We start from the raw sequence: 24,081 nt of genomic DNA on the forward strand, positions 1-24,081 counted from the left end.
TTCCTCTTCCAGTGCCTTGCTTGTCCTTGATATAGGTGACAAAGATGCTCAACCATATCGTAAGCGCCCATCAACTCATGTTGCTTCTGAAGCTCAGAGTTCATGGTCGCGAGCATAAGACAGGACATATCTAATGTGTCATCTTGATGCTTCTTGTAAGCATCTCGGTCTGCTCGCGTGGCAGTGGCAGGAGGAGCCTCTGAAATGGGCTGCTCCAGAACGTACAGTTTACGTTCCTGAGTGAGAACAATTCTCAGGTTCCTGTACCAGTCCAGGAAATTTGCTCCGTTGAGCTTGTCCTTCTTAAGGACAAAACGCAGGGAGAAAGAGTTCGTATTCGACGTCATGGTTATCTACAACATAAAATTTGCAGAAATAAATATCATATTCTTTTAAAATCATTTAATTAGGCCTTTAACTAAATGATGCTCCCACTGAATACTATAATTCTTGTGGGACAAGATCCACATCATACTAACCCTTGAGTTAGCTTTGGCTAATACGCCCAAGGCTTAGTATGATCGGTAGGTAACGATTACCAATTACATCTCTATGCAACTCTTGTTTATAGGATCAAGATCCATATTTATATTAAAACTCGAGTTAGCTTTGGCTAATACGCCCGAGAGTTAATATAAACGTGATTTTGTCCTACCTTTCCAACTATTGGAAGAATGCCTATAGTTGACTCGATCCAACCGAGTAACTATGAATACTCAATCTAATTGAGTTTGTATTCACCCATGCGTTGATAGGCGGGACCAAGATTGTCCCTCCGTACCTACCAAGATAATATGTATTGCTCTGCTTTGGCAGATTCAACAATACATGTGATCGAGGTAGTGATAGGTATCACGACACGGTTAGGCATTTAGAGTTGGTTCGATCTAGATCTAATCTAATCGAGAAGGATGCATCTTGTGCACGACTTAGATCTAATCTAATCGCAAGGGTGCATCATGTGCACGACTTAGATCTAATCTAATCGTTAAGGCACTAATTAATTAATTAATTATTAAACATGCATCAGATACATAACAATTAATTAATTAATCTATTTGTGATTTAGTCATGGCCCTACTACGATCTTCTCAAGCCAATGAGAAGATCGAATGGTCAACCTAGGGTCAACAGCTTCTCCAAGCTCCTCCCTTTGACCACCTTGTGTTGCTCGTGCCCGCCTCGGAACTCCGTCTCGTGTGGACCCTCCACCGCTCCAATTTGTACATTACAATTTGAAACTCGAGTTACATTCGAGTCTAAATCTAATTTACAACCAGAATAAGAGAAAGGCACGACGCGCAGGCCGTGAAAAAATAAAAATACAGCACACACAATCATATGACGGCACGCAGGCCGTATTATGAATTACAACACAAATCCAATCTTATTGGGTATTTTGGGCCATGACTATCACAAATTAATATATAATTCAAAATTATATATTTTTCATAATTTTTCTGTAATTTTAAAATAATTTTTACAATTTTTATGAGTAAAATTTCCCGGCGGTCCCGTTTAGCGGTTTCGGGCGCAATCGCGGAACGGATCCCCTTGCGGGGCCCAGGGGCAGCGCCCCTACCTGCGATCTAACCATCGCGAGGGTTCCTTTGCAATCCAACAGCGCCTAAACCCGCTATCCCAAAACGATTTGGGTCGAGACATTGCCGTTTCGGAAAAATCTTCCCGGCGGGTTCGTTTTTAGCGATTTCGGGTGCAATCGCGGAGCAAATTCCCTTGCGGGGTTAGGGGCAATGCCCCTACCCACGATCTAACCATCGTGAGTTGCTCCTTTGCAATCTAATGGCACCCGACCCCGCTGTCCCAAACGGATTTGGGGCAAAACGAAGCCGTTTAAAAGAAAACTTTCCGGTAGCCGAAGCCTACAAGTGCCGAGACACTTGTGCTTCGCTTCTACGGAAAAATTACTCATAAAAACTCTAAAAACTCAATTTTTACAGAAAATCACAGAAGGTATATTTTCATAAAAATACAAACGAACTCGTACAAGTCTTTGCACGTGGCTCTGATACCACTGTTGGGTTCGTCGGGCCGCGAAAACCGCTTTTTCGCGTCGCGGAAACCCCGAGTCACCCAAAGCCATGGATCTCGTGCAAAGATTCGTAAACAAAACTTTTCGAGAAACTTTTTCTTGTACGAGTTTGTAAAAACTTTAGATCTACACTAAAGTTAAGATCATTACCCTTGATGCGCGCCCCACGCGAATCCCGCTCGTCCAAATGTTGCCGGATCTCAAGACCGTCAAGCGCACGGTCCTCTAGAAGTATCCACACGGACACACTAGATGGAGGTGACCAAAAACCAAGGTGTGCTAGCACCTATGTGGTTCGGCCAAGGAAGGAGGAGAGGGAGAGTGCAAGAAGAACTCTATGAGGAAGAAGAAGGAATGAATGATAGAATCAATTTTCAAAAATGAAAATTGTTCTCCACATTCAAGTGGCCGGCCACCTTCAAGGAGGTGTAACCCCCACATTAATTCCAATTAATGTGGAGAACATTAAGAGTTGTAACCCCCGTGAGGTGGCACTCTAGGATGATGTGGATCAACACTATTGGTCCACATCTTGCCACCTCACTAAATGACATGGCAACAAGTGTAACCTCCTCATTTAATGTGGGCCGGCCACATTAAATGCTATGGAGGCTTGTGACCTCCATGAGGTGGCACACATTGATGATGTGGAGCAATTCTATTGGTCCACATCTTGCCAACTCATTAGTGATGTGGTAAAAAGTCAAGTCAAACATGACTTTTTCTCTTCCTCTCAAATCAAGTCAAACTTGATCAAATCTCTCTCATGGTTGATCTAATCCAACCATATGATTCAAGCCAACTTAATATAATGAATCTAATTCATTAAATTAAGTTGATTTAATGAGTCATAATCTAAATTAGACTCATTGAATACATGAATCAACTTGAGTCCAACTCAATTAGCCCAATTTGGATTACTCTTAATCCAATATGATTCATCAAATGAATCTAATCCTCTTAGTTCATCATATGAACCAAATCTCCATCTAATTGTCCTTAGTGTGTGACCCTATAGGTTCTTGTAACATTGGCAATGCCCTAAACCCATTTAGGAGCATAAGTAATGAGCGGTATCTAGCAACACATCATTACTACCCAAGTTACAAGAATGTCGAGATCCAACATCACCTTGTGACTACCAATTGTGACTCCTCACAAAATATGTGACATTGTCCTTGTATCCTAGACATCTAGATTGATCAATATGAGGCATAGACCGTGTCATCCTCTAATCAATCTAAATCTTGAACTCCAAGTAGACTCACTCGATCAAATGAGCTCAACATCTAATGTTGACTCATTTGGGCATGGTCATGCACTTCGTGGTCTAACTCTATCAAGAATATTGATGTCGCTCCCGTCATATGGGAGGGATAGATCCCATCTACATCACTCACATCCCTCTGCATAATTTGTTTCATACCCAGTAATCGCCTTTATAGTCCACCCTGTTACGGGTGACGTTTGACGAAACGAAAGTACATAACTCCTTATGTAGGGATCCATGGTGACTTCAGGTCTAAGGACTAATAGTCATACTAATAGCCACATGAGAAAATATATGACACTCATATAACGATCCATGATACTTTATCATGGCGGGTCATTCAGTATACATTCTCCAATGTATACCCATGTGTCAGCTTGATATCTCTATATCCATGACTTGTGAGATCAAGTCATCGAGCTGACCTACATGCTAGTCTTATTGCATTAACATTGTCCCTGAATGTTAATACTCGACTAGGAATGATTTAGAGTAGTGTTCCCTATATCATCTCACTATCGATTCAACTAATCGATTGATATAGGTATGAACCTTCTACTCTAGGACGCTATTATACTTAGTCTATTTGACACTAATACAAATAAGTATAATAACCAAACAAATGCCTTTATTAATATACAAGAATATGATACAATGAGTCCATACAATCATCAAATGATTGGCTCTAGGGCTCTAACTAACAAAATTAATTATATTAGCTAACATGAATTATCAATTAAAATATCAAGACCGAGATTTTAGGTGGCTCTGGCTATCTGAAACAACACCCTTGAACAAGTTTAAGTAAGCATATGACTATTCCTACTGCCAGTGTGTATATATTTATGTATGAGCACTAATGAGCTTACATTGCACTAGACGTGCAATTTTGAGATACAAGATCATGCACTGTAGCCATGGATAAAGGGACTCCACTTAGCTGAGTTGTACTTCCGCAAGCATTACCACAAGCTTCTTCCATCGCATCCTTCGAGACACCCTCGTTACATATGTTTGCGAAAGCTCGCATATACTTCATGCCATATTGAGTGAGCAATCCACAATGTAACTCGCGTGCTTGGACCTAAGGTTTTTTGTTAACACATGGTCATGTTTAATAAAATAGATTGTGAAGATGAATACGCTAGAGCACAATATTTACCACTATTTTCAAGCAAACCCAATCATCAACCAGAGCCTGACTAGATGGCCTCATGGTTTTGAGGACTGAAGGTGCAACATCCGATCCAAAAATTAGATTGCCGATGAGTTTGATGCTACTGTCAAGGTGTGCTCTGTGCATCATCATATCAGTGATCTCCGAGAGAATTTTCTTCTTTTTGTTTGACCCTTCCTCTAATCTTTCATACTGAAAGCAAACACTAGGTTGTTAAGTTATAAGAACAATGCAAGGGGTTAAAAAGGTGCTCCAAAACAGAATCTGCAGTGTTGAAAGATGGAAACTGCATGAAAAGATCGACAAATGGGTCTAAATCAGTTGAAAGACATTACTGATAGTTAAAACCAATTGAAATGCCATGTTTCCTACTTACATATGAAATCCGTGTATATAGTTTTTCTCTCCATTGCTCCAAGTTCACAGGTTAAATATAACATTATCGATCAATATGCTAGAAATCAAGGTCACTCACACATCCCTTGGTACTAGGCCCTTAGATTGGTACCAAAGATACAATGTTCTTATTAAATCATTCAGTCTCCAAGTTAAATCATTGCCACGAATGGAAATAGCATAAAAATAATAAGGGAAAATGAAGTGTTCTTCACTCACCATGTGCCATAAGAATAGGAGGTCAGCATCTCTCTGATTGATGACTCCCATCTGCTTGCTGAGGCGAAGTGCATTCTCAGTTAAATTGGCATTGGCAGGGTCAAAGCCCTGGTAAAGGTACAACTTCTCAGGTTTTACATTCTTATCACCATACTCCATCACATGAGACCCTACACTGTATGTGTTCTGGTTTGATGTCCTCATCTTCACCTGAACACATTATCAGAGAAACCCTTCAAAAAAACAAGAAGAGGACTATAATAGAGATTAACAGGAACTTACTGACTCATACTGTTTCCCAACCGTTTCCTCCTTTAGATTGTGATTCTCACTGCCATAAATATAATTAGAAGGTTAGCAATGCCATCATATTGAAAAGGCTCCTATGTTTGGAGGATTTCTACCCTTAAAAATAGGAATACCATTACAAATGGAAGTTCTGGCTCCTTTTTATCTTTTAAATGAGTTAGCACACCAGGCTGTGTCAAAATTAAGAACCAAGATATGACTTTTGCAGCAATAAAATTTACATTCTGTTATTGTGACAATAGTAACCACACGCTAATTTCTTGACAAAGTTTTTCAAGAAAGACCAAGTTATGGCTTTGAGAAGAGTAAAAGGTAAAAAGCATTTAATGTCCGAAGCAAAATTTTCTTGGGGAAATTTTAAACAAATAAAGCTATGTCATTAGCAAGACTTAAAAGTGTAGCTATTCTGTAATGCACTAACATCTTGTAATTAAAACTAAGTTACTAATCAGAAAATTCAACAATTGAACTTGGATTCGATGCTCTAATCCAATTTGTTGTACTTCAGTGCCTCTTTGTTGTTTCATCTCAAAAGAAACAAAATCACTGAAGAAGGAAATACATTTTAAAAAAAAAATCCTTAGCGGAACCAAACAATCTAATGTCAGCCCATTAACATGAAAAAAAATAAATCAAATGCAATAAAATGTTTAGACCTTTTGAACTTGACAACAGATATGACTTGTTTAGGTATAAAACTCAAACCTGTCTTCCATCCATGCAACGCTATACAAGTCACCAAGGCAAGTCATATATTCCGATGGTGGTGGAGGATCCATCCCAGGACAGTAGGTTCCCCAGCTACTTTCAACAGCATTGGATGCTGTTGTCACATATACATTAAGGTCTTCTGGCATTAAATCTTCAAAGATACTGCCACTCTCACATGCTTCCACATAAATAATCTGTTCAAACGAACACCAACAAAGATCAGCAATTAACTTGGTTATAATACACATTTTGTAATCAAAAGTTACCCATCAGCTACACTCACACAATTATAGAATTTACTACTACCTTGTTTCAAGGCAAGTCATGAGAATCGTCAGATAAGGCACATAAATGCAAACAATAATCAACAAGTCACAAGCAGCCACTGTAAAGTGTCCAAGTACCAAGTGTATGTTAAATATGTAAAAGGGAGACAAAAAAGAAAATCATCATAATTACTCAAAAAGCAAACCTATTTCACCAGGTGGATCAGATACATTCCTTACCTCATGGCTTCATGCCATTATTTTACCTAAAATTAAATTTATCAAGGTTGTGCAAATCATACCTGGAATCTTGTTAATCAATATGCGAGCTTTTTCTGCACGTTTGAGATTTAAATGTGCACCTCTACTTGAGTTATATCTGTTGTCATCCTGAATGGAAATTATGTACGATAGAGATTAAATTCTGTTAATTTCAAGCATTTTTCCAAGGGAATGAATAGTGCATGACAAACTTACATAGTCCATGGACAAATTGAAGTTCACCGACTAGAGTGTATAATGAAATGCATAAAGTAGTATATGTAAAATTTACAACTCATGTTGATTGCAACTGCTTTCTTACAAAAATTCTTGTAAAAAAGGCAGTATGGTTCTTTCTTTCACATGACTTGCTTAATGTTGGGGAACAAAAATATTCTGAAATGGAAAAAAATGGTTCAATATATAACCAATAACAAAATTCCCCATCATAGACATACTTGCATAAAATAAAGGGTTAATTAATAAATCTATTACAACCTATGGAATTCCATATCTATGAAAACATTAAAAAGAGTTAATTAATAAATGATTTGTGAAGTTGGCAAGGAAGGCAAAGTCACCATTGAGGTAATACGCCAGCAGGGAGTCAAGCTAGATGTTGTTGAGGCTGGCACCAGCAAAGTCTCTCTGACTTTGCTACTTGGAATGTCTCTCTGACTCATGGACTAAAGTAAATCTATTGTAAATGCAAAAACTACACAGTGGCATTACCTCGAATGCTAAACGGACAACCTTCTTGGTGCGCTGAAACAGAGAGAGATTCCCTCTGCAAGAGTGTATGTGTTGGAACTGGTCAATGCCGAGCTTGCGAGTGACCTAGCCGAACTGGATGTAGACGAAATCGGAATAGGGGAGGTCGACCTTGATGTAGTTGACGCCGTACCAGATGAGATAACTCCGGATCTGGACACCCTCGAGGTTGGAGATGGAGCCGTAGCCGAGGAAGCCAGACACGCGTGGGGCGTAGTAGACGACGTACTCGAAGTCGACGTAGCACTCTCCGTAGAGATCGATGACGAAGTAGCCGTTGGAAGCGATAGAGAAAGACTTGACGTTGTCGGGGAGGATGCCGGGAGGGAGGTTGTACTCCTGGAGGATGTTGTAGACAGTGGAGATGTTGGACGACGAGGCTGGCGATTGGGCAATCACCACCGCGGAGAGGGAGGAAGGGAAGAAGAGAGAAAGGAGGAGGAGGAGGGAGGAGGACTTAGTGTCAAGTAATGGTATACACTTAGGCACGTCTAATAGTATCCTCCCCATCGGAGTCACTGCTATTATTTGTATGACCGAAGAAAACCAACTATTAATTTGTCATAAAGATAGGTTGACAAGATAATAAAATTAAAACCCCCTCTTACAAATGTTGAGATTTTGTATACGTCCACACTATCGTGGCATACAAAAATTCATGATGTATGAGGTAATTTTATTTGTCAGTTTGACAAGAAAATAAAATTAATGGGAAAAACCCCTCTAACAAATGTTTGGTTTTATATACGTCCACACTATCGTGGCATACAAAAGTCACGGTGTTTGAGGTAATTTTATTTGTCATAAAGACTTATTGACAAGATAATTAATGGGTAAAACCATCCTCTTACAAATGTTCAATTTTGTATACGTCCACACTATCGTGGCATGCAAAATTCACGGTGTTTGAAGTGTTGGTGAATTTAAATAATATTGTTTGAGGAATCAATGTTATTTTAAATTCAAAAGTTTTGACCAAATATTTGATAGACCAACTATTAATTTTATTTGTCATAAAGATAGAATGACGAGATAATAAAATTAATGGATAAAATCTCCTCTTTGATTTTGTATACGTTCACACTATCGTGGCATACAAAATTCATGGGGATTTTAAGTTGTTGGTCTTGACCAAATATTTTTGTGATTCTTAGGATTTAAAATGTTTGTCAATCCCCTAGTTCTTATACTATAGAATAGACTTAGTAGTCCCAATTGTAATGATTGGAAATAGGACTTGGACATTTAGGTAGACTGTCCACTTAAAACTAAGAACAAAATAGGTGTATTTCATTCATTAGTTAATACATGATTAGTGGTGTTATCTACCGGTACCTAGTGTGTAGATACGGTAGTTACTGATCATGTATGTAATTCATTGCAGAGGTTCCATGAAACCTGATAACTATATGAAGGAGAAGTCACCGTCTACATGGGCACTGCTGCAAAAGTGGTAGCTATTGCAGTGGGAAATGCTTATCCTCTGATAGGAATAAAATATGGATTTTAAGAAATTATCTTTACGTACCAAGTTTAGAAAGAATTTGATTTCGGTTTCTAAACTATCGAAGAATAGATATTTTGATAACAAACTTGTTATCAAGAAAATAGGAAAGATATTTGTTGGTACATTGGTTGACAATTTATAATCCAATAACTCCCACGATGCAATAAATGAAAATTAATAACATATTTTCTAAATAAGAGAAAACAATCTTCAAAAATGAACCAATCACATCCTTGGCAGTCTAAGGCTAGGTTATATTAACTTGAGTAGGATTCAAAGAATAATAATAATTAATGAACTCTTGGGTTCATTGGTAGTGGAAATCTTTCCAACCTGCGAGTCTTACTTGGAAGGAAAAATAACCAAGAAGCTTTTAAGTCTAAGGGGTATAGAGCTGAGGATGTGTTGGAATTGGTTCATTCTGATATGTGTGGTCCTATGACTATCCAGACAAGAGGTAGGTTCGAATATTTTGACAACTATTTGAAATATAGATATATTTACTTGATGCACCGCAAGACTAAGTGCTTTGATTAGTTCAAAGAGTACAAGGCTAATGCGGAGAAACGTCAAAGTAAAAGTATCAAGTCACTATGGTAATATCATAGTGGCAAGTACCTCTTGGGAGAGTTTAGGAGTCACTTATCAGAAGAAGGGATTCAATCCCAACTAACTACACCTGGTACACCCCAACAGAATGGTGTAGTGGAAAGAAAGTATAAGACTCTTATGGAATAATTAGATCGATGATGAGTTATTCAGAAAATTACCAAATTCGTTTTAAGGATATACACTGGAAACGGAAGTGAACATAGTACCTTCTAAGTCAGAACTCTCTACTCCCATAGAATTGCAGAATGGGCATAAGCCTACTCTGAAGCATATTCGGATTTGGGTGGTCAGCACATGAGAGACACTGATAAGTTGGGCAGGAGTTCACTTGTTTGTGAGTTATCCTAGAAAAACGAAAAGAGATTTATAGTCCTTAAAATCGGAAGGTCATTGTTGGCACCAATGCTCGATTTTAGAAAAGGACTATACTATGAACCACAAGCCCATGAGTAAAAATTGTTCTTAAGGAAATTAAAGGGCACGTCTAACCTAGTACCAACTGTACAAGATGAAATATCACAAGAAACTGCAACACATATCACAAATAATACACAATTGCATAAAGTGCCTCGTCATAGTGGGAGGGTTGTTAGGCAACCTAAAAGATTCATGTTTTGGGAGAGTCTTTGAACTATATCCCTGGTGGACATGAACCTGATCCCCGGACATATGACGAAGCACTCCAAGATAAAGATGCAGCATCTTTACAAAGAGCAATAAATACAAAATTAGAATATATGTATTCTAATAGAGTCTGGGAGCTTATAAAATCACCAAATGGTGTAAAAGCCATTGGGTGAAAATTAGTCTACAATAGGAAAAGAGGGATAGACAGGAAGGTAGAAACTTTCAAAGCAAGGCTTGTTGAAAAAGGAAACTTTTCCACCTGTAGTCATGCTCAAGTCTATTCGGATTCTTTTATCTATTACTTCTCATATGGACTATGAGATTTAGCAAGTGGATGTCAAGGCAGCTTTCCTTAATGGAAGTCTTGAAGAAAACATCCATATATAGCAACCAGAAGGGATCATTGCAAAGAGCAAAGAGCATCTTGTGTGTAAGCTCAATCAGTCTATGGACTGAAGTAAATCTTCAAGGTCTTGGAACATCCGGTTTAATAAAGTAGTCCAGACCTATGGATTTAACCGAATGAGTCTTGTGTATACAAAGAGTGTGATGGAAACGTGGTAGTATTTCTTGTACTATACGTAGATAATATTTTTGGTAGTTGGAAACAATATCAAAGTGTTGTCAGAAGTAAGGGTATGGTTGTCCAAAATAATTTGATATGAAGGACTTGGGAAAATGTATATATTCTTGGGATCAAAGGGATCGCAAGAAAAGAATATATTTTTCTTATCCCAAGCTTCATATATCGAAACAATCTTAGCTCGTTTTAGCATGTAGAACTCCAAGAAAGGTTTCTTACCTTTTAGGCATGGAGTAGCTTTATCTAAAGAGATGTCTCAAAAGACATCAAAGGAAATAAAGGACATGAAGGCAGTTCCTTATGCTTCGGCTGTAGGAAGTCTAATGTATGCAATGCTGTGTACGAGACTGGATATCTGCTTTACCGTGGGCATGGTTAGCAGATATCAAAGCAACTCTGGACAAGGACATTTGTCTGTGACAAAGCATATATTGAAATACCTTAGAGGCACTAGAGATTATATGCTAGCTTACAAGGCAGGTAATTTGTTCCCTGTGGGTTGCATGGATTTTAACATCCAATCGGAAAGGGACAATAGTAAGTCAACCTCGGGGTTTTGTGTTTACTTTAGGAGGTAAAGTCATAACTATGGAAGAGTGATAAGCATAGGTGCTTTTTCGGACTCCACCATAGAAGCTGAGTATATGGCAGCCTCTGAGGTAGCCATAGAAGCTGTATGGCTCAGATACTTCAAGATAGACTTAGATATGATTTCTGGTTTGGCCAAAATAATTTGGTGCAGTAACAAACTCGAAGAAACCATAAGTCCATAAGGCAAGTAAACACAATAGAGCGCAAGCACTACCCAATACGAGAAATCGTATAACGAGGAGAAGTTGTTGCTGCTTAGATTGCATCAAGTGATAAACTAGAAGATCTTTTCACTAAGGCCCTTAAGGCAAGAGCTTTTGATGGGCATGTTGAAGGGTTGGGAATCAGATGTATGGCAGCAGATATGACAGCTTAGTCTTTTAGTATAAGTGGGAGATTGTAAGGATGTATACTAAAAGCCTAGCTTTTGGTATAAACATTTATCTAGAAATAAGAATCACATTAGTCAAATGTCTATATTTATGATAAATGTAGTTGTTCAATTAATTTATATTGTAGATAACATGGTGTGTGGTGTCATACACAGAGTATCATGTTATCAACACCTTATAAATTATAAACAGTTGCTCACGACTAAGATGGAAAGGAACGAACCATTATAATAGTCGTAGTGTAATTAGGTATTAGTTTATCTTGACTAATAAATTACACTAGTACACTCTAAGTGTGTTGAGTAGGACCATTTTAGGTAAGTTCTTTTTATACTGTCTTGATAAAAGAACTAGATCTTAGTTATTATGGAAGTGTGTACTCTTAATCCTAATATAATAACAAGCACATATATTTGATATTTATTTCTTTAATATATCAATGGGTGAGATTTAGTTTGATAAATCAATAAGTCCGATAAGTTGGGAAATGATATCACTTATAGTGTGTGTTGTTGATTATAAAAGAAAACTGTGTCCTAGTGATCTAGGTTGAGAATGACCCCAAGAGGAGCTCATAAGGATTGTCATGTTAAACCCTGCAGGTGGACTTAGTCCGACATGATGATAAGGTTGAGTGGTACTACTCTTGGACTAAGATATTAATTAAGTAAGTTGTCAGTAACTCATTTAATTAGTGGACATTCATTATCTTAAACACAGGGAGACTAACACACTCATAATAAGAAGGAGCCCAAAATGTAATTTGGAATTGGTGCGGTAGTTCAATAATAGTTCTTTAGTGTAATGAATTATTATTGATGAAGTTAAGTTATGTGTTCGGGGCGAACACGGAATGCTTAATTTCATCGAGAGACCAAAATCAATTCCTCCTCTCTGTCCCTATCGTAGCCTCTTGTATATAGAGATTTATACCCACCACATACCCACCTTCTTACCCATCCTAATGGGGCCGACCAAGCTAGCTTGGAACCCAAGCTAGGACCGGCCAAGACCAAGTGGATGAGCCAAGTTGGTGGCCGACCAAAGCTTGGGTCCCAAGCTTAGGTGGCCGGCCACTAGAATATTAAAAAGGATTTTTATTAAAATTATTTCTTATATGGATATCATGGTTTTAAAAGAGAGTTTAAAATTTAAATCTTTCCTTTTATAGCTTTCTACAAAAGATTAAGAAAAGATTTGAAATCTTTCCTTATTTGTAGATTGAAAGGAGATTTTAATTTTGAGAAAACTTTCCCTTTTAACCATGATCATAATTTAAAAGAGAGTTTTAAAAATTAAATATTCTCTTTTATTAGTTTCTACAAAAGATTAAGAAAAGATTTGATATCTTTCCTTATTTGTAGATTGAAAAGAGATTTTAATTTTTAGAGATAACTTTCCTTTTTGGAAATTATCCACATGTTTAAAAGAAAGATTTTAATTTATAAAATTTTCTTTTTATAACCCATGAAGGAAAAATTATTGGAGAATTTTTTTATAAATTTTCGGAAACAAATTAGGAAGTGTTAATTTTTGTTTTAATTAAAACTCTCCTTGTTTTGGGGAAATAAGTGGTCGGCCATGTAATAAAAAGGAAAATTGTTTTTAATTAAATAAAAAAAAATCATGGAAAAAGAATTAAGGAAGTTTTTAATTAAATTTCCTTATTTGCCAAGACCAAGGAATATAAAAGAGGAGGTAGAGGTGCCTTCATAGTGAACGACTCTATTATTTTTCTTCCTCTCTTTTCTTCCTTGGTGGTGACCGGCCCTATTATTTTTCCCTCTTCCTTTTCTTTCTTCTTCATTGGCCGGACCTTGTAATCTCATGGAGCTTGAAGATGGCCGGATTTTAGCATGGAGAAGAAGGAGAGAAAGGAAGTATCCCTTGGAGCTTGGTGGTGGTGACCGAACCACATCTATTCATGGAATATTTGTGGTGGCCGAATCATGCTTGGAGAAGAAGGTGGCTTAGGTGGATTCTCATCTCGGTAGATCGTTGCCCACACAACGTCCGGGATAAGAAGAGGAATACGGTAGAAGATCAAGAGGTTATTTGCTTACAAAGAAAGGTATAACTAGTAATTGTTTTCCGCATCATACTAGTTTTCTTTGTATAGTTATTTTTGGAAATACCAAACACAAGAGGCATTAGATTCTAGATTTTCGGATTTGTTTCGAAGATGTGTTTCTTTTTGTTTTGGTTTTCGAATTTGTGATTCGATTGTTCTTTTTGGTTTACCTAGAGTTATTTAAGGAAATTAAATATTAGTTTTTCCTTAAAAGGCTTTGTCTAGGCAGTGGTGGTTACTCCCATATCCAAGAAGGCCATGTGCCTCGCCATGCAGTCCTGGAAGCCAATTTTGGAAATTAATATTTAATGAAATTAATAACATAGGTGGATTTGGATCAATAGTGTTAAGTTCCGCTTGCGATCCAAATCTAAACCATTAAGAACAAATAAGTTAAATTTGGAATCAATGATGTTAAGTTCCATCTGCGATTCCTAATTTAACTTCTATAGAACACAGTAGGTTATTTAAGAAAAGGTTCGACACTTGTACAAAATTTTTGTACAGTGGAACCGGTATGATTTTTTTAGGACTAACCAACAATAACTCCCCCTCCACCAGACCGTGGGAGAAGGCGCTCATCAAGATCTCTGAGGTAGCTGACGAGACGTCCTGGGCTACCTGGTTGATGCGCTTGATATATCTTCTCAAGGGTTTCGTAGACCCTTGCTTGAGGGCGAAGAGACAGTGGTCTGTCTTCTGATACTTCCTACTATTGGTAAAATGGCACAGGAAAGCATTCTTGAAGTCTTGAAAGTAGGTGATGGATCCGTTCGGCAATCCATCGAACCACTTTTGTGTCTAGCCAGATAGAGTGTTCAAGAACACTCGACACTTGATGACATTGCTATATTGGTGCAGCAATGCAGCGTTCCGAAATTTTTAGAGATGATCCTTTGGGTCCTTACTTCCATTGTATTCTCTAATAGTTGGAGGCTTGTAGCCCTTCGATAGCTTCTCTTCAAGTACCCTTAGAGAGAATGACACTTTCTCCTTAGACATCTCCCTCAGCTCCTCCCGAGGGACTATAGATTTCCCCTTCTTCTGATCTCTAGGCGGGGAACTCTCAACCATGGAGACCTGGTGCTGCTCTTTCTTATTATAATAGTCTGGGTAGGGCTCGCGATAAAAGGCTTAGGCGAAAGTCTCAAACTATTTCCTCTTAGACCCCCTGTCGGAAATGTGGGTCTGGTCCTTTGAAACTGCAGGCATTTTGGGTGGTTGTGAAGCAGTTGTCTATTTTTCGGAAGCCGCTCGCCTTTTGTCCTCCTTGAACAGTTCGTACTCTCCTACTGTCATGGTGAAGTTGATCCTTCATGTATCCTTCATCGTCATGCTCCAGAACAGGTGAAGGAAGTTCCCACAGACGGTGCCAAATTGATCTTGTTCAGAATCTAAGTCAGATGAAGGCCGACTGAGATGGCGTTGGTGTTGACAGAGAGGCAATTTGGACACACCTAGCGTGTGCACACCAGAAAGGTGGACCTCCAGGTGGACCTCAAGGATAGTAGTGACGAGACCGACAGTACTTACGCTCTGCGCACACTCAGATAAGAACACGGAACGTTAGAGACCAGAAATCAGGGAAAAAGTCCTTGGCGCAGGCCCTCCGACGCTAAAGTCAAGTCCTTTTCCCTCAAAAGAACAATGTACGAAAGAAAAACAGAACTATAGAAGATGAGTGCGAATGTGCGCGTACTTAGCTAAGGGAGAGGACCTCCCTTTTTAAATGATGCTGCGTACCTTCAGAGCCTACATGTTGTTAGAGAATGTCAGGTATCAGAGCCTGTCGGGTGAGAGAAGGTGTACGGTGGCCTCCTATTGGTGGAAAGAAGGCTCCATTTGCAGAGGGTAGCAGACCATTGGAATATTCCTTGACGTATGACAGTTATTCCCTGACAAAATGTTACGATTCCCTGACATTGTTGTCGCTTAATGCCTTCTGTCCCGCTCGGGTTTAGTTACGAACAGCTCGGGATGTCCGTTCGAGTGTGCCAATTGACTCGAGTCTTGATGAGGGAGATGAGCTATGATAAGGGTCCCCTCTTTCACGCTTGGATCACTGAAAGGCCAATCGGGAATTATCTTACTAAAAGTACCAGACTTGACTATACTGACCAAGTTGAGGAAACCCGACCAGTCGGGGCAAGTCAGACATTACCCCAGGTTGTATTTTATGTCTCAGATATGAGACCCTGATATATCTATATCTGACCGGGAAATATGCGATTGATGACGTTAGGTGGTCTAACTCCTTGTTTTTCCTCCTAACTGCTGGCTGTCACGTCCTTTTAACTTTTGAGTGTCACATCCCCTTGACTTCTGACTGTTATATCTCTTTGATTTCTGACTACATGATCTTATCAGGCCCTATCTTTATACACCATATCATTTATCATAGGTATTTGTGAGATGCCAGACCTGCCTAGATTATAGATGCATGAAATCTATGATAGTGTCTAGGCTAGTTCAATGATATTGTATATGTAATAATATTTAGTAACAGAGATGAAAAATCTACGCTATTAACTTAATACTGGCTTTATGCATAACGAAAAAGCATACTGGTAAACTTACATCTCACCCATTCTAATCAACATATGGGTTTTACGAGTTATTCAATTTTACTTAATTAATTAGTGATGATTTGAAAGTTAAATTCAGGTTTAGTTTTATATCAATTAAGTGAGTATTTTTTTTAAACCAATTTCTAGTTTGTGGTGAGGTTAGGGGTTTACTTTAGAACGATCATATCCTTAGACAAAGACAATAAAAGAAATTATACACTTAAAGACAATAAAAGAAATTATACACTTAACTAACTTAATATAAATTTTTAGTGTAACTAAATTAAGATTAAGTGAATTAATTTCTGCCAATTTCACTTAACTAGGTACACTAGGTAGGATATTCTATTTTTCTTATTTAGTCATTCTAATTCTAAGTTAAGAATAAAGTAAATATGACATTGGAAGAATTAATTCAAACAATCAAGTCAAATATAAAAATAAATAAAATAAAAATTAATTGTTCCCATAAATTAATGAGATAAGTTTATTGTTTTCTCCCTATATCGCAGCTTTGATGATATCCAGCGAGTATGTTTCTCTACTTGCGCTACATAGTCCTACCACATTGGCATTGTATTTTATTTGTATATTAATTAGTATAAATTTACTACCACAGGCCGTGAGTCAATGCCAGGTGTATTTAAGCCCGTAAACCACAATTTTATCGTTCAATCGTCAGGCTAGGCATTGTTGTCCATGTTATAGATGATATGACCTAATCTCTTATTGTTGATGATGGTATGAGATCAAAGGTTAAATAAAGAGAAAGAAGTCCTCGGGGTAACTATGCAGTAGGGGTTCTCCCGATTGAGGGTAAGATCCGGTCAATTAGAAGATAATTTTTTTTAATAGACAGTTATCTAAAAATATTAGATTAATACATCGTGATAGAAATAAATTTTCTATGGACCTTACTGATTATCCTAATTAGTAGCTGTAAGCTATTCACCGACTGACAACTAAATAAAAATAAAAATAAATAAGAAGAAGTATTAGAGCATTCACAGTCCCACTATAACGTTACATAAATGAGAAATCTCCCTTCCATACTGGGAGGGAGGTTTTTCATAAGTGGTTCTGTGGTTAGAGCCGCTTCTTAGGGGATTTTAATTTTTTTTTTATATTTAAATTTTTTTAATAATTTAAAAAAAGACAAGAGAGCAACGGTTAATTTACAGGTTGCATGCCGTTGAACAACGACTAATTTTTAGCCGTTGTTCAACGTTTTAATTTAATTATTTAATATATAAAAAAATGTATAAATATGGGATATATTTCATTCATTCCATTGCTATCTTTGCTCTCAACTCATTTCTTCCTTTTATTCTCTATTTGTATTCGAGATTGATGAAAATCTCAATACTTCTTTTACAAATCTTTTGAATTTTTCAAATACGGAAGGAAATACATCTTCTCAAAATACTCGCACTCCTCCAAATATCCAATATCCTCATATTTACTCTCACCCATAATATCCTCTAAATGTTCAAAATATTTAATATATTCCACAATATTCTCCAAATTTTTCAAATTCTCAAAGTTCTCAAAATTTTTTGCAGACGTGGAATCCAAGTAACGTCGCCTCAGCTCCATTTGGTATGTATCCATCCCAAGATTGGTCAGCAATGGGTAGCGAACTTGTGATGCCTTATCCTTGCGTATTTTCTCCTACTCAACCACCTATCATAGATTCAAATGAATCAAGAAAGGCAAATATTGATCCATCTATCAGCGACAAAGAATCTCTAACACCATCATCTGTTCTTGCAACTCAATTGCCACCACACTCATCATAAGAGGAGCGTGAAATTGAGCTGGAGGAAAATGAATCGAAACGAAGATTTTGGTCTCTCGATGAAGATGTGGTCCTTGCGAAGTCATGGGCAACTATAAGCAATGATGCAATCAGTGGTAAAGACCAGAAGGATCTATGACGAGAAGTTATCAGCTGTTGGAATGTAAGCAATGAAGCTTTTTGGAAACGTATAACTGATTACTACAATAAACATCGCCCCACTGGATCTATGACGAGAAGTTATCAGCTGTTGAAACCATATTATTATAGGTTTGCACCGATGGTAAATGAATTTTCTGCAACTTATAATAATTTTTATACGTATCGGCAAAGCAATTGGTGTAACGAGAATGTGTTGGAGAATGCATTGAATATGTAGAAAGCCAACAACAAAGGCAAGGATTTTAAGTATATGCATGTGTGGAGGGTTCTCAAAGAATATGAGAAATATACTCCACAATCAATTGCTTATTACTCTAACAAGAAGGCAAGGACATCCAAATCAGGGGGAAACACTTCAACATCAAATCCAGATACAAGTGTTGATTTAGATGACTCTGAAGTCCGCATTCACCCTATAGGGCAAAAGGCAACGAAGAGAAATGACAAATCTAAAGCTAGAAAGGGCGACACAATGGAACATAACATCGACAAAGAATGGCAAGATATTAAAAAATATCAAATCCAAAAAATGGCTTTGTGGGAAGCCGAGATCTTTCATAAGGATTATGAAATTCTTATGAAGGATACTAGTGAGATGACACCAGGACAACTTTATTTACATGAAAAAATGGTAGAAAAAATTAAAGCTAGAGAGGGCGACACAATGGAACATAACATCGACAAAGAATGGCAAAATATTAAAGAATATCAAATCCAAAAAATGACTTTGTGGGAAGCCGAGATCTTTCATAAGGATTATGAAATTCTTATGAAGGATACTAGTGAGATGACACCAGGACAACTTTATTTACATGAAGAAATGGTAAAAAAAATTAAACAGAGACATGGCTTGGTGTAGATGAGTTTACGTTTATTTTTATATATTATTATAATTTATGTCTTTTTATTTGATGCATTGTAATATTTATGTATTTTTTTTAATTATTAATGTTGTTTTATGTTAGCAATTTATAAATTTAAATTTTATAAAAAATTAATGGTGTATAATGTAAAATATAAAGGAGAAGTGAGAATTATATATAATAAAAAGTGTAGGATCCATGAGGGAATTGTTAAAAGATTGTGGCAATGAAGGAGCTCACAATGGGTTCTAATCATTATGGATGCCCTTAATTACTTAATATTATTTCAAATAAAATATTAGTTTATTGAAAAAGGAAACATAAATATAATTGAAATTACCATACACTGCGCGATTCACAACAATGCGATATTATAGAAGTAATATTCATCAATCAAACAATTGCCGTCTCCGTCATTTTCGCCATCCAAGTCGGCGGCTCTATTCCGGTCTGCTCCTGCACCGTCTTCAGCAGCGGCGGCAACATTCTGTAGACTCCGGCCATCTCCTTCATCGCCCCTCCTCCTTCCGCACCATCGCCGCTGCCGTTAGTCCACACGCTTATCTTTGGCTGCAGACCGCGGACGGCCTCCGCGTTAAGCCGCGCCATGTCCTGGTACGTCCCGCCGTTGATCATGAGGTAGTCCCGGAGCGCTGAGTAATTTCCGTCAAGCGCCTCAAGCAGCGAAGCGATGTACAGCTTTTGTGCTTGTGCCATTGCCACCAAGCCCTCTGCCTCCTTCTTCTTGGCGTAAAGCTCTGCTTCCGCCTCATTCTGCCGTGCGAAACGCGCGGCCTCAGACGTGGCTCTGCGCCCTTCCGCAAGCTTCTCCTGCTCGTACAGGAGGCCTTCGGCTTCCTTCTGTCGCTTGTACAGCTCCCAATTTGCCTCTTGTACCTGCACGCAAAGCTCAAACGTAGCTTCCTGCTCCGCCTAATCTTGTCGAACAAATTGACTGCGCAATTAAGGGGGAAAGAAAAAGAGGAGCGAACCTTCATGTCGTAGTCAACTAAAGCTTTACTGAGCAACTCTGCCCTGAGCTTCTCGGTCTCCCTCAGCGCATTCCTCCGCTCCACCTCCAGTTGTAGCTCAGCTTCCCTTATAGCTACCGCCTTGGTGCCCTCAACCTCGGCCACCTTGGCCTGCCGCTGCCACTCTGCCTTTTTCATAGCCAGATCCGCGTTGGCCTCTGCCACCTCTGCTTCCCTCATGTTTTGATAAATCTTGACCTCGGATTTCACCTTTGACTCCACCTTTATCCCTTCCCCTTCTCTCTGCGTCGAGTAAATCTTCGTCTCTGCATCGATCTTGGACGCGTTCTGCTTGGTCTGGCCGTCCCGTACCTTGGAGCCGATCTCGCCTTTCATTCTGGCCTCGGCGACGTCGACCTTGGCCTGGTTGGCGGCCTCTTGCTGCGTTTTCTGCCCCAAATAAGAGAAGTACTCGTGGTCCTTGACGTCGACTAGCTGCTTGACGTTGGCGTTGTAAATGATGAGACCGAACTGGTTGAGCTCCAGCTGAACCTTCTCGAACACCTCTTGCTTGAAGGTTTTGGTGCCCTTGAAGATCTGCTCCATGGTCATGGAGGCAGCAAGCACGCGGGTCTCACCCTCGATGACGCCCTGCACAAGCTCTTTAACGTGGCTGGAAAGCTTGTCGTGGGGGGAGATGAGCTTGGCGTAGAGGAGAAGGGAGTCGCGGGAGTCGACGCGGGGGCCAATAGTAAAGACGGCGGGGAGGATGAAGGGGAGCTTCTCGGCGCTCATGGCCTGGACCTCGAAAGTGTAGTTGACGGGGGACATGTCGAATTTGGTGCAGCGCTGACCAGGGAGGACGAAGGCCTTCTTCGCCAGCTTAATATCACGAACACCATATCCGGTGATCGCCAGGTACTCCGATGCGCCGGCGACTTTGTAGAATACCATTCTGATCAATTAAGAATTTTTAACTAACTTTGGGTGTATATCGCAATTCGCAGGGATGAATCGTGAAATGAGAAATATGAGAGCTAGTGTATTTATAGGGACGAAGCGACGACTCGGCCGGGAGTAAACGGTCGATAATAAGGTGGGCGCGCAGCCGCATTAGTTGAATTGCTTTCTAATGGTTATTAAAAGAAAAAGAAGAATAATAGGAAGAAAGGTCATGGGTCATTAATATTTATAATATATAATATGGTGTTCTTGTCCGAGAGTCGAGTCGACGGACATTAGAAAAATGACGCTCATATTAATTAGATGTAGACTGAAGATGACGTGGACCTCCAACGAGCTAAGCCTGCAACCATAAATCGTTAGTGTCGAGCCTGGGAGGGATTCTCCGGCGATAACCCTCCAACGCTCAAATTAGTCATCGGCGGTAAGCGAATGAAGTAGAGAAGAGAAAAGAACAGCAGCATAACTGTAGCCACAGTGGCAGTGAACATACCTTCGTCGAAGCCTGAGAATCCTTATATAGGGCTCCCGGGAGGCACGCACACGCTTCCCAAGGCATGCATGCTTCTCAAAGAGTACCTGGAAATGACGTGTCAGAAAAGTGTGTCTGACGACGCTATACCTTAACAGTCTGAGCATATCCCTGACGTGACAGTGAAAACTTCCACTGTACGATTCACCATTTGACCATGCCATCAGTCATGCCGCCTGTCGGTGACATTCGTCCCTAGGAAGATATCGTCAACTGCTCCTTTTATCCGTTATTGGGCCAAGTGAGAGAACCGCTCTGCCAGTCCGTCGTCCGGGTGACATCATGGCCGGGCCGAGCGGGAAAGGTCGCTCGGCCAATGGTCCGCTGTCTCGGCTCCGTCTTGTCGAGCGAGGGAGCTGTGCTTGCTTGATCGGGGTTGCGTCCACTATTCAACCGAGTGGGATGGCCGCTCGGCCTTCGTCCTTCTATGCTTGAGCTTTCTGAGCATCGGAAGCTCGGTATTTAGCCGAGCTGTCGTAGTGCCGGATCGGGTATTCCTTGCGCTGATAGGGGTGGAAGGGTCGCTTGATCGGACGAACTCCCGGGGCGTTGACCATCTTGACCCTCTATCAGGCGGGCCCCACCCTACCACCGGATCACGTGCCTCCCCCTCAAGTCTAGTCGAAGGAGGCTGCAAGTCCGACTGACTGGACAAATAGTCTGGTGACCGATTGGCTGATCGGCCAATGATCAATCCACGTAGGGCTGATCTCCTAGGCCGTTCATCACCCTGAGGACTTACACTTGGGAAATTTCTCCTTCGGCGTCTTCGGATGGGCGCGACCCGCGCGGTCAACACTGATGTCACCCGAATCTCCTCGGAATTCGTGCAAATCATCCCCATTAAGGACGAGCACGCACCCACGCTTAATGATGGTGCTCATTAAATGTTGTCCCGTGGGAGGATGTCACATGTCTCCACCGCAGTCGTCGCACGCCCGAGTTGACAGCTTCTGATGTGACGTTTGGCGGTTCAAATTCAACGGTTGGATGTGCGCTCTGATTCCCGTGCCCTAAATCAGACGACTCTAGTCGGTCAAGCCACGCTTTATAAAGCCACAGTGTCGACTTCTGTTCGACGTCTTCCTCGTGTTCTCCGGCGATTCTGCTCGTGTCCAGTGCTTTGGCGAACCTCGACTTTCTCCTTCAGCAATCTCTCCCGCCGTAATCTCTTCGATCTTTCGCAATCTTAGCTTCTTTGTAGCGTTCATAGTCATTCCTTTTTCCTGTGTCCGCTTGGTTTTTCCCGATCGTCTTCTCCGTCGAATCACTTGTTCTTGCTTTCCGGCATTGGCGAGCTCTTCTCAGCCGTCCGACCCTGTGCCCGGACCTTGGTATACCACTATAGAGACGAGGTTCGACGCGAACGACGCTGCGAGCTTCATAAATGCCTTCGACCTTCCCGCTGACCATGAAATCGTTCTGACTTCATCGTCCGACCGACCCCATAACCCACCGACTGGCATTGTGTGTTTTTTCCGAGACCAATTTATGGCCGGTCTTCGATTCCCCATCCATCCCTTCATCACCGAAGTTTGCAACTATTTCGGAGTCCCCTTAGCGCAGCTCGTCCCCAATTCCTTTCGCCTCCTGTGCAGCGTAGTGGTCTTGTTTAACTCCTTTCGGAGCACAGTATTCCTTTAACTCCTCAGGCCTTCCACTTCTTCTATTATCCTAAGTAGTCCGAGCTGGGCACCTACCTCTTCCAGTCTCAGATCGACCTGGTTTTTTTTGACAAAATGACTACTTCAAACAAACACTAGAAATAGTATTTTTTTTTCTACCTGCGACTCCCAGAACGACCAAGCTTCTAGACCAAATGGCAGGTCGAGCTTCCACCTCAACCAGGTCTGAAGAAGTGCAAGACCCGGCCGGAATACCTCCATGCAACTAACATGTTGGCCGACCTGAAGTTCAACATCCACAGGCTGCTGTCGGAAGGCGTTATGTACATGTTCGGGCTGAGTCTGATCCGAACGAAGCTCCCGAGCAACTTAGGTAAGAGATTTCTAGACCTTTTCCTCTTGAGTCTAACTGATTCTTTCCTTTTTTTTTGCAGTCGATATCATGATGCGCTCCCGAGCAGCCAGTATTATGAAGGTCAAGCAAGCTAAGATCAAAGCAGCTATAGCAAAGGAGATGGAAAGGCTCGGCTTGATCCCGGTCGGCTCACAGGAAGGTACACTTGGGGAGACCCCAACTGTGGATGAGGGGACCGCCGAACGAACGCCCAGTCTAGAAGGGTCGACTGACCCGCGCCTGGTCTCAGAAGTGCCACCCGCCGTCCATACTGAGGGCTCGGGGGTCTTCGGGTGATGAGGTGTCGCTTATTCGGCATAAGAGACGCCGAACGGACACACCCTCCCGCTCCGCCACTTCGGCCATGCAAGCTTCCGAGCGGGGAGGCAC

At 40.3% G+C, this 24,081-nt stretch overlaps 2 protein-coding genes and 1 pseudogene across 2 annotated transcripts; all 3 read right to left on the bottom strand.

The window, feature by feature from the left end:
- Positions 1–4,213: 4,213 nt before the first annotated feature.
- Positions 4,214–6,296, bottom strand: LOC121973328 (annotated as a pseudogene).
- A 1,203-nt stretch (positions 6,297–7,499) lies between these two features.
- On the bottom strand, positions 7,500–14,890 carry LOC121972419. The gene is made up of 2 exons (XM_042524089.1): positions 14,725–14,890; positions 7,500–7,813 (listed from the first exon to the last, which is right to left on the bottom strand). Exons 1-2 carry the CDS (start codon positions 14,888–14,890, stop codon positions 7,500–7,502), a joined length of 480 nt encoding a protein of 159 aa, XP_042380023.1.
- Positions 14,891–19,524: 4,634 nt separating this feature from the next.
- LOC121969956 (flotillin-like protein 1) lies at positions 19,525–21,184 on the bottom strand. Its single transcript, XM_042520288.1, has 2 exons — positions 20,199–21,184; positions 19,525–20,103 (listed from the first exon to the last, which is right to left on the bottom strand). The coding sequence occupies exons 1-2, from the start codon at positions 21,129–21,131 to the stop codon at positions 19,600–19,602; spliced, it is 1,437 nt and encodes a 478-aa protein (XP_042376222.1). The 5' UTR covers positions 21,132–21,184; the 3' UTR covers positions 19,525–19,599.
- Positions 21,185–24,081: the final 2,897 nt, after the last annotated feature.

The sequence above is a fragment of the Zingiber officinale genome, chromosome 4A (genome assembly GCF_018446385.1).
Source record: "Zingiber officinale cultivar Zhangliang chromosome 4A, Zo_v1.1, whole genome shotgun sequence".
NCBI classification, from domain to species: Eukaryota; Viridiplantae; Streptophyta; class Magnoliopsida; order Zingiberales; family Zingiberaceae; genus Zingiber; species Zingiber officinale.

Bases quoted from the DNA above. Each gene is read 5' to 3' on its own strand.
- LOC121972419 (XM_042524089.1), bottom strand. From the start codon at position 14,890: ATGGTTGAGAGTTCCCCGCCTAGAGATCAGAAGAAGGGGAAATCTATA. The intron at 7,814-14,724 runs GTAAGGACCCAA...CCCAATCGCCAG, and splicing joins TATTAGAGAATACAATGGAA to CCTCGTCGTCCAACATCTCC.
- LOC121969956 (XM_042520288.1), bottom strand. From the start codon at position 21,131: ATGGTATTCTACAAAGTCGCCGGCGCATCGGAGTACCTGGCGATCACC. The intron at 20,104-20,198 runs GTTCGCTCCTCT...CTTTGCGTGCAG, and splicing joins TAGTTGACTACGACATGAAG to GTACAAGAGGCAAATTGGGA.